The 15,897-nt window shown below is 46.6% G+C and overlaps 1 protein-coding gene across 1 annotated transcript in view; it reads right to left on the reverse strand.

Moving 5' to 3' along the window:
• Nucleotides 1-9,532: 9,532 nt before the first annotated feature.
• The window catches only part of Plekha5 (pleckstrin homology domain containing A5), a 69,620-nt gene continuing 63,255 nt past the window's right edge, over nt 9,533-15,897 (reverse strand). The window contains 3 exon segments of the mRNA XM_038318416.1: nt 9,533-10,375; nt 12,898-13,000; nt 14,509-14,642. Coding sequence (XP_038174344.1) covers nt 12,906-13,000; nt 14,509-14,642 — 229 coding nt within the window. The 3' untranslated portion in view covers nt 9,533-10,375; nt 12,898-12,905.

The raw sequence follows: 15,897 nt of genomic DNA on the forward strand, positions 1-15,897 counted from the left end.
GTTCAGGGGGACCCATTGTTCAGACTGGACCTCTGAGGTGAAAACCAGCAGTTTCAGTTAAAGAAAGTCTGCTAGGCTCATCAGTAGCGATGGGGTAGGACCTTGAAGATAAAGGCAGTGTCTACTGCTCCATCAGTGGAAAGACAGACAGACAGACAGACAGACAGACAGACAGACAGACAGAGAACAGGCAGGCACTTTTAAGGGGTGCACATGTCACATGACTGACGGAGAAAGGCACCTGGCGACAGGTCATGATGTAACTTATTGCTTTGGTGGAAGCTAACCCCTTTTGCTATGACTTTCTGGGTTCTAGGATTACAGGAGTGAGCCATCATTCAAATTTAAATGCTTAAATGAGGAGCTGGGTAGGTGGCCCAGAAATTTTTTTTTTTTTTTTCGAGACAGGGTTTCCCTGTAGTTTCTAGAGCCTGTCCTGGAACTAGCTCTTGTAGACCAGGCTGGCCTTGAACTCAGAGATCCGCCTGCTTCTGCCTCACGAGTGCTGGGATTAAAGGTGTGTGCCACCACCGCCCGGCTGGCCCAGAGATTTTAAAAGCACTTGTTGCTCTTTCAGGGGGCTGGAGTTTGCATCCTTTTTTTTTTTTTTTATTTTTTTAGAATATTTATTTATTTATTATGTATACAACATTCTGTCTGTGTGTATGCCTGCAGGCCAGAAGAGGGTATCATATCTCATTTCAGATGGTTGTGAGCCACCATGTGGTTGCTGGGAATTGAACTCAGGACCTTTGGAAGAGCAGGCAATGCTCTTAACCACTGAGCCATCTCTCCAGCCCTGGAGTTTGGATCCTAGCACCCTTGTTAAGCATGACCCCCTATAACAACAGCCTCCAGTGGATCTGATGCCCTATTCTGGCCCCAGTAGACATATGTGTGTGTGTGTGTGCATGGAATATGTATCTGTACATATATACACATACATGTATATGCGTATACACACACGGAATATGTTCTGCAAGCATGTGGCATATATACACATAAATAAATGTTTTGAATGAAATACTAGGACTTTGGGGGCAGGGCAGAAACTGTCTTCTCCATGGTTCTGAGCCCATCTCCAGGTTAATAAATAAATCTGAGTCCTTGTTAGATGGGTTCAGGAACTGAGAAGGGTTTGGAGTTTCAGAGCCAAGGTGTAACCCCTAAGCCTTGTTGGCTAATTCCTGGTAGTCTCCTCTCCCTGGAGTGTGTGCGCGCGTTTAGACAGGTTCCTGGGGTCTAGGCCAGCTCGTGGCTTTCTTATTTCTACTTCTGATTTGGGGGATTATGGGCACGTGCTTCCACGCACCACCCCAGAGCAATTTCTCCTGCTGAAAGGTTTTCTGTTCGGCCTGTCAGCGAGGCCAGGCTTCACTCATGCATGGGTAATTTGTCGTCTTTGTGGGCAAGATTCAGCAGGCAGCAAAAAAAGCCAGCATGGGCGGAGCATCTCAGGCTGGGTGAGCCCCTGAGGGAGACAGAGTTTGTCAGAGAAAGTGGCATTGGCCAGCCTCTCTGAAGAAGCAGCAGCCAGACCTTTACCCTCCGTCTACCTGAAATATGTTAAGGAACAATTTACAGCTGCCAAGGTTTGGTAGCAGCTCGCATTCTTTCCTCAGCCATCTAATCTCCCTTTTATTAAGCACCACTTGGGTGCCTGCCTTGGCAGCGCAGATGCTAAAATGGGAAGGAAGCATTAACATTAAAAAAGAAACACAAGGGCCTGTTAAATGACCCCGTGAGGTAAAAGCACTCTGTCACCAAGACTGGTGACTGGAATTCCATCCCTGGGAACCTACAGATTGCCCTTTGACCTCTCCATTCATGCACCACTCCCCCAACCCCCAAATGCCATCAGGATAGCTTGGTCTGCAAAGGCACCTGCCACCATTCCTAAAAATGTGGGATGGAAGGAGAAAACCAACCAACCCATGACTGCACCGTTATCTCTCAGGCACAAAACCATAAAAATATAAGAAAATTTTTACAAAAGGCAGGGAGTGGTGATGCTTCCAAGCACTTGGAAGGCAAAGTCAGAAGGTTTTCTGTGAGATGAGGCCAGCCTGGAGCTTTTGTTTTGTTGTTGTCATGCCACCCCCACCCCCACCCCCCAGACAGGGTTTCTCTGTGAAACAACCCTTGCTGTCCTGGAACTCACTTTTTAGACCAGGCTGGCTTCAGACTCATAGAGATCCTCCTGCCTCTGCCTCCCAAGTGCTGGGATTAAAGGTGTGCACCACCACTGCCCGGTGCCAGCCTGGTTTATATGTTGAGTCTCAGGTCAGCCAGGGCTACATAGTAAGATTCTGCCTAAAAAAAAATAAAACCTGCAGATACTTTTGATAGTTTCCTGCTGAAAGACTACACTTCCCAGGTTCCTTTGTGGTCTATGGAAGCCATTTCTGCCCCCTACATGGAGCTGCATCCCATTTTCTGTAGGCATTTTGGCCATGCACACATGTGGAAAAAGTGCCTCCGTGCTGTGATTTGATCAGTGGAAGAAAGCACGGGAGACTGAATGGCTACTGTTGTGCTAAAAGCAAAATGCTACAGGTCCCCAAAGTGGCAGCAGGCAGTGGGGCCCAAGAGCAGGCAGTCCCAGGCAGGGGTGGCGCAGTTCCCTGAGTGGCTGCAGCAGGCCATGAATCCCAGGCAGGGAGCCTCTGGGTGGGCCAGAGACGGATGGATAGGCACCATGCAGAGTGAGGTTGGATATTTATTTAGTGGGTTATGGAAGGGAAGGGGAGAAGGGAGAAGAGCAGAGAGAGAGAGAGAGAGAGAGAGAGAGAGAGAGAGAGAGAGAGAGAGAGAGAGAGAGAGAGAGAAACAGGAGGAAGGGGGAGAACTGAGGAGAAGGGAGAGACAGAAGCTGCCTCTTTTAGAGAGGAAAAGGGAAGGACTCAGGCTCTCAGGCTGGAAGCTGAAGATCAGCTAGCAGGGGTGGGGGGTGGGGGTGGGAAGTGGGTAGGAGGGGTGGGGGCATTGCTTGTCTCTTAAAGGGACAAGATAGACCATTACAGCTACGAGGAAGTTGGGTTGAGAATTCTAATTCTGGGATTCTCCACTGGCCTACCACTCAATCAGCAGAAAGACCAGAGAAGCCTCCACTGGCCTGGTGGTTTCTTGACCCTGTTATTGTCAAGGCTGGGGACATCCTCTTACTTTCCAGGCATGATTGGTCATTGTAATATTTAAGAGGAATTTTTTTTTGAGCAGTCTCTGTAGATTTGGAGCCTGTCCTGGAACTAGCTTTTTTAGACCAGGCTGGCCTTGAACACGCACAGATCCACCTGCCTCTGCCTCCCAAGTGCTGGGATTAAAGGCATGTGCCACCACCACCTTAAGAGGACTTTCTCTTTCTCTTTTTTTCCTCCCCCCCCCACCTCCTGAGACAGGGTTTCATTGTGTAACAGCCCTAGCTGTCCTGGAACTAGCTCTTGTAGACCAGGCTGGCCTTGAACTCACAAAGATGGGTCTGCCTCTACTGCCCAAGTACTGGGATTAAAGGCGTGCACTATTACTTCCCTGCTTAAGAGGAGGTTCTAAGTGGTTGGATAGTGACCCCTAATTTTACCCTGATCCCCAGCCATCGCCACAGATTCCAAATTCTCCATTCCTCAGCCTGGCTGCAGGTTAATCTAAAAAGCTCCATTTTGGAGACCTCATTTTGAATTCACTTGTTCAGATCTCAGTACAAATCTGGCTTCAGTATACACATTAGACAAATGGTCACTGCTGCCCCAAATTCAAAACTTTCTGTTTCTAGTATCTAAATGGAGTTAGGTAACTCCACAAGATGGAATGGTAGCATGGTCTGAGGCCTCTCTCCCACATAACTCACAGATCACTTCTCATGGCTCTGGATTGCAACCCGATCTAGGGCTGGAAGACCTCCAAACTTGTCTCTATTCCTGAGAGCATAGAACTTTTTTGCCCTTTGTTTCTTTTGGCTTATTTTTTTTTTTTTTTGACCCACCGTGTTCCTGACATTGCATGCCTAAAAAAAATCATGCTTGTATCTTTACCAGCTAAGAGGTAAAAGCATTTCAGATTGTTGTCCTTGTTTGCAGACATACACACAAACCAATTATAGATGTGTAGATCTTGGGTTCAGTCTTACAGAGATTCAAATATCTTTTGTGTGAATAATATTAAAAAATTGTTTCACGCCGTTCTTCTACTCTATTAAAAAGGCTGGCTCTGGAGCTGGAAATTAGCCTGCCTGCTCCAGACCCAAGCATGTTTGTTTAAAAGTTTCCTTTAAAGTCTCTCTGCCGGGTGAGGTGGGCTGTGAGCAGTCTCTGCAACCACTATGGCCAGCAGAGGAAAGCAGGGAGGGAGGGAGGTTCAACACAAGTAAGGAGCCAGTGTTGGTTCAAACTTCAGGAGTCTGACTCTGAGTAGTTTATTGCAGGCCTGTTTAAGCAAAGCACAATTTTGGGAAAACTTTCCCGGTGATAATTAACTGAATCCTATGTGCACAATAAATCACAAAGTAAGTTAAATATAGATCAGACGTGATTTCACGAAGACTCTACAAAGAGTACAAGTGACACCTCCTAGAGATGGGTTTAAACTGGCAAGCTCATGATACGGGTCTTGGGGAGGATCTGGTGTGAATGAGACCACACAGAAAGCACAAAGGTCACCAGGCTGTTAAACAGTATCCTACTAGCCTTCTGGGTGGATAACAGGTTATGTACCCCTTCCTTTGAAGGAACAATTGTGTGTTTTAACATTCCAGGTTCCCATAGTGCTTATCTGTGAGCACAAAGATCTCCATGCCTCCCACAGTGGGTCACCGGACTCTGTGACAGGAAAAAGAAGAGAAAAACTGACGTGCCTAAAAAAAAGATACTATGTACTTAGAAACAGCTACAAGGAAACCATTCCCAGGAAGGATTATGGCTGCTTATCTTACATTCCTTTTCTTGGTTTTTGTTTAACTCTCTAAACAACGCCCCCTCTTATAGCTCTAAAACTTTTGCTAAAGGATACATTTTCTTTTATCTCCGGATTTGTAAGACCATTGTATGCACCTTCTGTATTTTAGGATTTGTAAATTCATTGGATATGGTTTAAAAAAATTCTGTAAAGTTATGTTAGAAGGGCTGACTGTAAGGAAATGCTACAGAATGCTTGTATATGTAACTTGGATTCGAATCTTGCTTGTGAAACTAGTTTTTGTTTGTTTGTAAAAGGAGTGCATACCTGATGGGTTCACCTCTAAACAGGACTAAAGAGTGCGTGGGTTGCCGTCATCTTGGATGATGACCTAGCAACTATAACAAAAATCTGTACTGTCATGTTTTCAGATACTAATAGGGTCATTTAAGGAAACAGTCCCAAGTTTTAGGCTTTTACCTATCAAATTGTTTCTAAACCAAAAACTGTTTTATTTGAGATGCTGTTTTTGTTCATGAAATAGTAGCCGATACTGTAAATACTTAAAAATATACACAAAAGCAAGAAATGCCACTTAGATGCTTTCTGTTATGGTAAAATGCTGCAGGTCCCCAAGTGGCAGCAGTGGTCAGTGGGCCATGAAGGCAGCTGGTCCCAAGTAACCCTCTCATAGCTCTGTTTTTTTCCCGATACATCTGTGGTGGTTTGGATGCATTATTGGAGGTGTGAGCTTGTTGTTGGAAGAAGTGTATAACAGGGGTGGGGTGGGGTTTTAAGATTTCAGATTAACTCAGATCCAAGTATCATTCTCTGCCTGCCGATCTGGATGTAGGATTCTCTGCTCTTCTTCCAGCACTGTTGGGAGCAGTGAGACCCCAGATCCTGAATTTCTTGTAATCCCCTGATCTGAGTGCCTACAGCTGTTCTGAGCACAAGACCTTCAGGAGTTCCTGATGGCAGGAGAGTGGTTTCTGGTGGGTTTGGCTGGGGCGTGGCTATCTCTATATAATCTGCCCCTGAACACAATAAAGGGGGCATTCTTGGGGAATGCAAGGATGACCCGCGTCTCTGTCTCTCTGTCTGTATGTGTCTGTGTATTTTAACCTCATGCCCCCTTGCCTGAATCTCGCGAACTGGGTACCAGCGCACCGAACGCAGACACGGGGGCGCAGTGCCTGGCACAGCACCATGTCTGCTTGCATGCCACCATGCTTCCTGCCATGATGATAATGAACTAAACCTCTGAACTATATGCAAGACCCAATTAAATGTTTTCCTTTATAAGAGATGCCATGGGTGGTCATGGTGTCTCTTGAGAGCAATAGAGCCCTAAGACAATCTGTAAAAAGACCTTTCATCCTTTCACCCCAGGCCGGATACAATTCTTTACGCTAATCTTCTATTTTCTGTTTTCCCTTCTTCTGATGCTCTGTAGCGGTCTACCGCTTCTGCTAGCTCATTTCATTTTATTCCTGGCAATGGCACCAGTCACTGCCACCGTGAGTCAACTCTATACCTACTTCTCTCGGTGGCCACTGTCTTTCTCCCACCTTTTTTCCCTCCCTATCCCTCATCCTTCCCAGAAAATCACCCAGTGCTACTCTGTCACTGCGTCATCTGCTCACAGAGACAATTATTTTCCAAGTCTCCTCAGCAAAAGAGGACAACAATCGCCTAATCCATCACAGCCAATCAAGAGTTTCCCTCTGCTACATGACCGGAGGATCCCCCTCTTTATGGACCTACAACTAACCACCCCTTCCAACAAAGACCCTCCTCAGTAGAAAGCAGCTGTAACACCCCTGGCCCTGCACTTTTTATAGTCTGAGTTAGTAATGAGTTTCCCACCTCCCAGTTTCCCTTGTGGACTGTGTAAGTCATTTCTGCCCCTCTAAGAGCTGCATCTTATCCTTCTCTGTAGGCCTTGTGGTCCTCTGCACGAGTGACCAACTGTGAAAAAGCATGGCCCGGCCTATGGTCAGACCAAGCCTCTTTCTGCCATCTGTGTCTCTGCAGCTGCTTACACAACCTAACACCTGCAGCACGTGCTCCTTGGTAAGTCAAAATCCTGTTAGATGGAGCCAGGGACTGTACCCGGAGACCAGGGATTCCTGAGGGGTACACAGGGACATTGGTTCTATTCTATCCTATGCTTCAGAGAGCTGCCCCAGGCTCAAATCCCTTGGCATGGTTTATTCTGCCAGCCGTATTACTCTTGGCCCTTTCATGTTTCTGATCAACTTTTTAAAAACTTCAAAATCGACAAATAAAAAAAGAGAATTAATGCCAATTTTAATATCCAAACCACATACTACAGATTTGCATTTAACCAGCACATGATGAATTCAAAGAATTTTGGGAAACCTCGACTCAAAGCACTTTAGCATAACAAAGAACCTTCAGCATTTAGTGAGGGATTTAGGGCTAGCAGGCAGCTCAGCTGGCAGAGTACTCACCTAGCATCCAGGAAGCCCTGGGTTTGATCCCGGGGACCACATAAAACGGGTCATGGTGGTGCAGGCCCACAATCCCAGCACGTGGGCGGTGAAGGCAGAGAATCTGAAGCGATAGATTCTGCTAGACAAGCTTCAGAAGTTCCTATAACTCAAGATGATTTACAGAAATGTCACCAACTACTTCACCTTAGGAAGACTTGTAGGGAGGAGCTAGAGGCATGGCTCAGGTTAAGAACACGTTGCACTGCTAGTGGACCCAGGTTTGGTTCCCAATACCCACACTTGGCAGTTCACAGTCAGTCACTTGAAAGCAGTTTAGGCGAACAGAAGCCCTTCTGGCCTTGAGCCCGTTCACGCGCACGCACACGTGGTGTACACACTCATACTTAGAAACAGACAGGTAAGATAACCTAAGAAGGGTCTGGAGAGATGTCGGGAACAAAGGGTGTATACTGCTCTTCCGGAGGACCCAAGTTTGGGGACCAGCACCCATGTCAGGAAGGGCAAGAGCCAAAGTCGTGTTTTAAGTTTCAATTACTGTGCCTCTGAGCTCCATAAAACAAAAATGCCTCTAAGCTGTAAGCCCCATGCCCCGGGCAGGCACTCCCTGAGAGGCTGGAGGTTATTGGCCATGTAAGATTAACAAGGCACGTTTTCACTCTCCTAGACAAGTTTGTTTGACCCAATTGCACAGATGTGCTCGATCGCAGGCAGGTAGGAGGTATGGGGGCAGGAAATGCATCAGGATGTCTGCTTGTCCCAGGATGGATGTAGGCAGGAAGTAACTTAGCCTTATGGGTTGGCCATTTTCTGGGAACCCCAGAATGGATCTGGCCAGATTCCATCATCCTGGCCAGAACTTAAAGCTTGCTTCAGTTTGGCTCGAAATCGTGGTAGTGGTCCTATTCTCGCCTGGTGGGATTCACAGTAGCCCACAACTCCCTGTAACTCCACCTGGAGGATCCGATGTCTGTAGCTTTGGTGGGATCCTGAACTCATGTGTACCAATAGACACAAACACACTTAAAGATTATAAGCAAATCTTAAAAAAAAAAGTCCCTCCCCCCACAACTCCAAACCCTAAAGAAGCTCAAAGAATCCTCAGAGAAAAATAAAACCACCTCTCACCATGGCAAAGCCACCTTCCATCATGATATGACTGAGGGGGCGTGGTCTGGAACTTTATTGACAGCAATACGGAGCTTGCAGCACTGGGCTAACCTGTGCTCACTGACCCACAGACTCCAGTGAAGCACATTTTTGTTTGTTTCCTTTTGCAGTGCGCACATTTTCATTCACCTGCATTTAGAATTAAGTCTAAATCCTCTTTAGTGTATCATGGGGTGGGGTGGGGTGGGGGGGCTCACTCGCCGGTGCCAACTTGGTTGGAGCTGCTCTGTGCGGGAATCCAGAAGGCTTAGCATTTCCTTGAACTCTGGGAACAATATATAGCACAAACAAAAGGTCAGAAAGGAAGGAAACGTAATTGAGTCTGAAGAGCGTGAACATCTGCGAAGAATGTATTCTAAAGAGACCATCTCCGAGGGCCCCTACTCGTGAGAAACTCTGTCTGTTCCCAATGGCAGCCCTGTCTGCCTTCCCCCATGTTCACTAAGCACACTGGGACTGCAGCTTGGGGACATGGAACTGGGGTAGGAGACTTCACAAAACTAAGTCTGTTCACTGGCGATGAGCTGACGGAGTTATGGGAAGTCGGATATGACATGGCGGGCTCCCCTGTGTCATGAAGTGGGTATGACTATGGTTGGCATCATTTTGTTCTCTGGCCTCAGGTTCCTCTACTCTGTCACGGGAGGGCTGGGCACATAAGACCTCCTAATGGCGCTGCCCAGGGAGACAGGATTAACACACCACTTTTTCTTTTAGAAGTCAGGATCTCTGATCCACTCCCCCCACCCCCCTTCCCTCAAACATGCTGGGAAAGTGCTCAACCTCTGGGCTACATTCCAGATCGCAGATTCTCCATTTTCAATGAAAAGAAAAATGATTGTAGCCAGATGTGGCGGTGTACACCTCTAATTCTAACACTTGGGAAGCAGAGGCAGGCTGTCTTTCAAAGCCAGAGCTATATAGTGAAACCCTGGAGAGAGGGGTGAGTGGGAGAGAGGGAGGGAGGAAGGGAGGGAAAAAGATTCTAACACAAGTGATTTAAGAACATCAACATTTATTTAACATGATAAAAAAGAAATGAGATATGAACATTTGCATTAAACTATAGTAAGCAGCCTTTATTACATGTGCTCATTGTATAACATCTACAATGAACATAATTACATCTGTACACAGACCAAGTACTGGATCTAAAAGCCTGCTTATTGCTGTACACATCTATTCCAATGACGGAAAAGTCCAGTACTTCAAAATACCTACACTTGTAATTGTTTTGCTTTTTAAAGAAAAGCTAAGCAGTAGCATTTGTGTTGAAGCTGACAGAGTGTGGCAGTGACCGCTGACGGTGCAATCTGACCGAGGAAGAATTATAGCAGAAAACAGGACATACTTCACTTAGCAGTAATAAAATGGCACATTTTAAATATATTTATATAAAATTTTTACAAATCAAGTGTCAAACAAAGTACTGCAGTAGCCAAAATGGGAAGAAAAAAAAGGAAAGAAAACAAGCTTCACACGAAAGTATAGCTTTGCGGAAAAGCCAAAGCAACGTAAATTCACCTAGACTTAAGCATCTGAATCTGGGAACTGCAACTAAGCAAGCTCTGGATGGAGCGCGAGGGAGAAAGGGCCTGGACTGGTATGCTCTGACTACAGCAGCACTGGTGGAGGATGGCGACCTTGAGACTACGGAGTGCACGCATGGGCCATTAAAGCTATTTTGGAATAAACATTTTCCAAAGGTGATAAAACGATGCTCTGAGGTCAGAAGCATCAGAACTATGAATTTCATAGATTTAAGGTATACTGTACAACATCTTCTTCCATCGCTGAGGGTCCACAGCTTCAGCTCTGTGTGCTCTCAGGAGTCAGTGCAGCTGAAAACCAAGAGAGAGGAAATGACTTTTGACATTGGCAAAGCTAAGGAATGCCAGTGTCCCAAAGTAACTAAGGCAGAACAGCAGAAGTGACAAACATGGCCTGGAAAACCCTAACACAGAACACACAGAAGGGCGCTTTCTTCATTTCCTTACGTCCAGCTGAGAACACAGAGAAGCCTGATGCAATTAAATAGCAATTCAGAAAAAATGTCTCGGATGTGTTGCTGAGCAGGTCAATAAGGTAGGCATAGCTTTGCCTGACTTCACTGTACTAGGAACTAACTGCCTGAGCCACCCCCACAGCAGCAGCATTCGTGAGGATTCTCACATCCCAGCAAAACCACAAGAGCAGAAAAACAGGACAGACGCAATGGTAAGATGTAAGCGTGGCAGTGTCTGTGCCACAGGTCAGCTGTGTGGTGGCCACACTACAGGGGACAAGAAAACTAGTTGATGGCTGTGCCTAGAGATAATGAGCAATGACACTTGGAATGAGAGTCAAAAGACACAACTCAGTAACAAGTTATCACACTGGCGAATCTTGAGCTCTGACCTTCCTTTGTTAGAGGAACGGTTATTGAGCCAAAGGTTAAAGCCTGTTTACTGAGCCAAAAATTCCATGTGGATGGCATTCTGTTTTGACATAGAGCCACAGGAAGCTCAGGCTGGCCTGGAACTTACCGGTTAATCAAGGATGACCTTTTTTTTTGCCTCCCAAGTGCTGGGATTACTGGTGTGCACCATTGTGATGGCTTTAAAGAAAACGGCCCAGGCCCAAAAAGGGCGTGGCACTATTAGGAGGTGTGGCCTTGTTGGAAGAAGTGTGTTACTATGGGGGCATTTGAGGTCTCCTCTGCTCAGGCTAGTAGTTCAATATGTATCAGCTCCTTCTCCAGCATCATGTCTGCCTGCATGCTGCCATGTTCCCTGCCATGATGACAATAAACTAAACCTCTGAAACTGTAAGCCACCTCAACTAAATGTTTTCCTTTATGAGTTGCCATGGTCATGGTGTCTCTTCACAGCAATGGAACACTAAGACAACCAACATGCCCGGTTCTCTGTGGTGCTGGGAACTGAATCTAGACACTTCATGTATGTTAGGTATACGCTCTACCAACAGAACTACATATTCAGTAGACAGTTTTTTGTTTGGAGACAGGGTCTCACTAAGCAGCTTTGGCCCCTGGAATTCAGAGATCCACCAGTGTCTGCCTCTCAGGCGCTGGGATCACAGTTGTGTGTCTTCACACCTGGCCCTGTGACTGGCTCTCAATGTCACTAAAGTATGGGTGCATTTACTTCCCCTTGTCTAGGGTTCTTCTGCCACCAATGTCACTTGTAAACAGGCAGGATACGTAGGCGCCTGTCGTAACAAACAGGTCACTCCCAACTGTAGCAAGCATCTCAACCCAGTGCAGGCTGACAGTCTCGGATGAAGCTGAGCACACAAACGCTTCTGGGCAGAGAACAGCTACTAGAAAAGTTAGAGTGAAGACAGGTTCCAGACAGCAGGCCCTGCTGTGACAACGGCCAGGTGAGACTGGAAGACTTTCTGAGTGTTTGCATTGCCGCTTATGCCTGCTGGGAATTTATGGTAACCTAAAATAAGCTCCCAGCACCGTAAGAGGTGGCAGATGCTGAGAAAACAGAGAAAAGGCATACACATTCTCACTCTACGTTAGGTTTTTTGTTTGTTGTTTGTTTTGTTGTTGTTTGTTTTTGAGGCAGGGTTTTCTCTCTGTAGCTTTGGAGCCTGTCCTGGGACTCACTCTGTAGACAAGGCTGGCCTTGAATTCGCAGGGACCCACCTGTTTCTGGCTCCCAGGTGTTGGGATTAATGGCGTGTGCTGCCACCATCTGGCTCTACTTTAGTTTTTCAGGAAAAGAAAATTCTTTACTTATGAGCACAAAATTATAGGTAAAGCAATTTCCACATTGTTCCCAAGCAGGTCCTGGGGGTCGGTGAGAGAGCCCAGCAATGTTGCCACTGCACTCAACAACAAGTTCAAATCCCAGAGCTAATTCTACCAAGTTGTCCCCTGGTCTCCACACACTTGCTGCGGTACACTCATGCCTGTCACACACACACATCACATAATAGTAATAATAACAAAAGGCAAAGGAAGCAGTGACTCAAGAGTTATCCTCAGTTCTACAACTGCAGTCTAAGGGGCAGTGTAAGAGCGGCTAATTCCCACGAAGCCAGGCAGAGGTGCCAAACTCAGTGCCCAACACTGTCGCATGAAAGGACTGCAAACGCATCCTCAGCCCTGAGCATGGGCAGGATGTCAGGCCAGAGTGAGAGAGACTGAGAAAAAAACAGTCATGGAGCGAATCTCTCCAGGCCAATGTGAGAAATCTGAGCTACCGTCTGGGCTTCAGATACATGGTCTGCTGCACTGCTCTGGCTGAGCTCAGTCCAGAGTTAATTCGCCTGGACTGCTGTTCCAACAAAGGAATACAATCCAAGTAAAACACCCCTAACAGAAGGAACCAAAGAGAAGGAGAAGACATACTTTTGAGACTACACACACATGAAATGCGATCCTTCTGTGAGCTTTGGCGGAGAGGGCGGATCTGGTGACGTGGAGGACTCAGGAGACAGGGACAGACTTTTCACTAAAATACACCAAGAAAACAGAAGATAAGTATATACACACAAACATACATGCCTATACACACATACACATGTTGCTTTGAACATAGGTATTAATATTTAGTGTGTGTGTTTGTGTGTGCATTCATCTGTGCATGCTGTGGGATCAGAAGACAGCTTAGAAATCCAACTCAGGTTGTCAGGCTTGGTGGCAAGTGCCTTTACTCAGAATCATCTCTCCAGTCCAGAGGCCAGAAGACGACATCTTTAAGACACCATGAAGAGTGACTCCTGATGCTGGGATCTCTGCAATGCCACAGGGCTGGGAGGGGTGAGGCTGTGCTCCCACAGGGCTGGGATGGAGGCGGTGAGACTTTTTCCTTCGTTTTTGTGAGACAGGGTTTCTCTGTGTACTTGGTTGTTCTGTAACTCCTCTGGAAATGTGTCTTGCTCACAGAGTATAAGAAGCAAACATGTAAGAGGCCAGGTGTAGTGGTATACACTTTTAGTCTCAGCCCTCAGCAAGGAGAGACAGGTGGATCTCTGAGTCAAGGCCACCCTGGTCTATAGAGTGAGTTCCAGGATAGCCAGGGCAACACAGAGAAACTCTTGTCTTGACCCCCACTTCCCCCTACTTAAAGTTTAAGCAGCAACTGCTTAAACAGTTAACAGGTTAAAAGCACACCTAACCCCATTCCCATCCTCCAAAATGAAAGAAGAAAAAAAAAAAAAAGGGTTAAAAACACATGAGAAAGCTGTGGCTGGAGCCCAGGAGCAAAGAACTTGTGAAGGCCAAGGTTCCACCATCATGTTCACACAAATCATACAAGGAAGACTGGCAGAGAAGTACCCAAGCGTCCACTCTAATGTGGACCCCTTGGACAGCGGTGTGCTAGTCCACTGGTATCAGCCAGGCTGGAGCAAGGACATCAGAACCCAGTCCTGCGAGCAGGAAAGGTTTCCATGTAGGAAGGCCTTGCTTAAAAAGGACTTTGTTTTAAATTATGTAGCTGGGTGTGGCGGCACACTCTTAATCCCAGCACTAGGGAGGCAGAGGCAAGGCCAACCTTGTTTACAAACAGTGCTACACAGAGAAACCCTGTCTCAAAAACGCCGAACAAACAAACACATGTGTATGTCTGTGTAGAAGTGGATGCACATGATCTCAGGTGCTCAAGGCATTGGATGTGGCACCAAACTGCGTAAGAGCAGTGTGTGGTCTTAAGCACTGATATTTCTGATAGTGCAAGCTGGCCTTGAACTGCCTCAGCCTCTGGAGTATAGGAACTGCAGGAAAGTCCCAATGCCTGGCTCTTCTAGGATCTTTTTAGAAATAGTTCACTGTGTCATGATTAAAAATAAAATGAAAATTAATCCTCTGAGCCCAAGCCTGGGTGGGGGGGTGGCAGAGCAGGGACAGCTGCTTCCTCCTTGGGCAATCAAGTCCGTGTAGCTAAGGCGCTGCAGGAAGATCCTGGTATACTCACTGTGTAGGAGCACCCACCAAGGGGAGAGTGAAGCGTGCATGTACCTGTGGTTTGGTTCTCTCTAGGAATCTCAGGAGGTGGCTCCAGAGAAGCAAGAGTTTCCTCTTCTTCATGATGACTCTCTACTTCTTCTGGGTGGCCTTCTGCCCGGTGGTTTGTCATCTCCTCTTCTTGAGGGCTACTGGCAACAGACTGGCATGTTAAAGCCTGCAGGACACCATGCAGTTTCTCTTGTTCTTTTGATATGGGGTCTGGCTACATGGCCTACACTGTTCTCGAACTTGATCCTTTGACTCAGCTTCCCAAATGTGGAGACTACAGGTGTGCGCCACCACACCATACAAGGGCGGGATGTAAAGGTCATCCTGATTATGGAGGGAGTGGTGGGCCAGCCTGGGCAACCCGAGACCCTCTCCTAACAAACACACCCACTCATACAGAAAAGATGCCACCATCTATATTTAATGACTTAATGTTTCTCTTATAAATAATGCTTTTTTTTTCTTTTTCGAGACAGGGTTTCTCTGTAGCTTTGGAGCCTATCCTGGAACTAGCTCTTGTAGAACAGGCTGGTCTTGAACTCGCAGAGATCCGCCTGCCTCTGCCTCCCAAGTGCTGGGATTAAAGGTGTGCACCACCACCACCCAGTTGCTATTTTCTTTCTTATAAAATACAAAGAAAGACCAGAGCAAAGCATCTATGAAAGCCGCCTATTCAGCACCAGCAATTCTCTCCTTTACCACCTGTGTTTCAGCTAAAGCTCACATGAATCCCTGACTCCCTAAACCAGTATTTTTAATTTTCATTTTATGTATGTGGGTGTTTTATCTACGTGCATGTCTGCACACCATATGCATGCACGGTACCCTCAGAGGCCAGAAGAAGGCATCAGATTCTCTGGAAGTGGAGTTACAAACAGCCGTGAGCCACCATGTACAGTTTGGGAATCCAACCCAAGTTCTCCGTAAGAGCGGCCTGTGCTCTTAACTGCTGAGCCATTTCTCCAGCCCCTAGCATGTCTTTTTAATACTTTAACACCATTAGATACTGAGTCGGCACTCCAAATCTTTCCTGACGCTCATACAATGCCATGTTAGGATTATTATCTGATTGGGATTCTAAAAGGTCTACTTGCTGTACTGCCAGACAGCATCTTAATGTGTGTGTGTGTGTGTGTGTGTGTGTGTGTGTGTGTATGAATGTGCACGTACTTGTAGACGTATGCAGATGTGTGGAGGTCAGAATTATTGGGTCTCTTCCTCTACTGCTCCCCCCTTATATTATCTGAATCAGTGTCTCTTCATTGTCCCTGGGGCTCTCAGAATGGTTAGATGGTTAGACTGGTTGGAACAAAGGCTTTTGGGATCCACTCTCTCTGCATATCCTCCCATAGTGTACAGCTGTGCACTGCTGTACTAGCTTTTGTGTGTGTT

Source organism: Arvicola amphibius, chromosome 2 (genome assembly GCF_903992535.2).
Source record: "Arvicola amphibius chromosome 2, mArvAmp1.2, whole genome shotgun sequence".
Lineage (NCBI taxonomy): Eukaryota > Metazoa > Chordata > Mammalia > Rodentia > Cricetidae > Arvicola > Arvicola amphibius.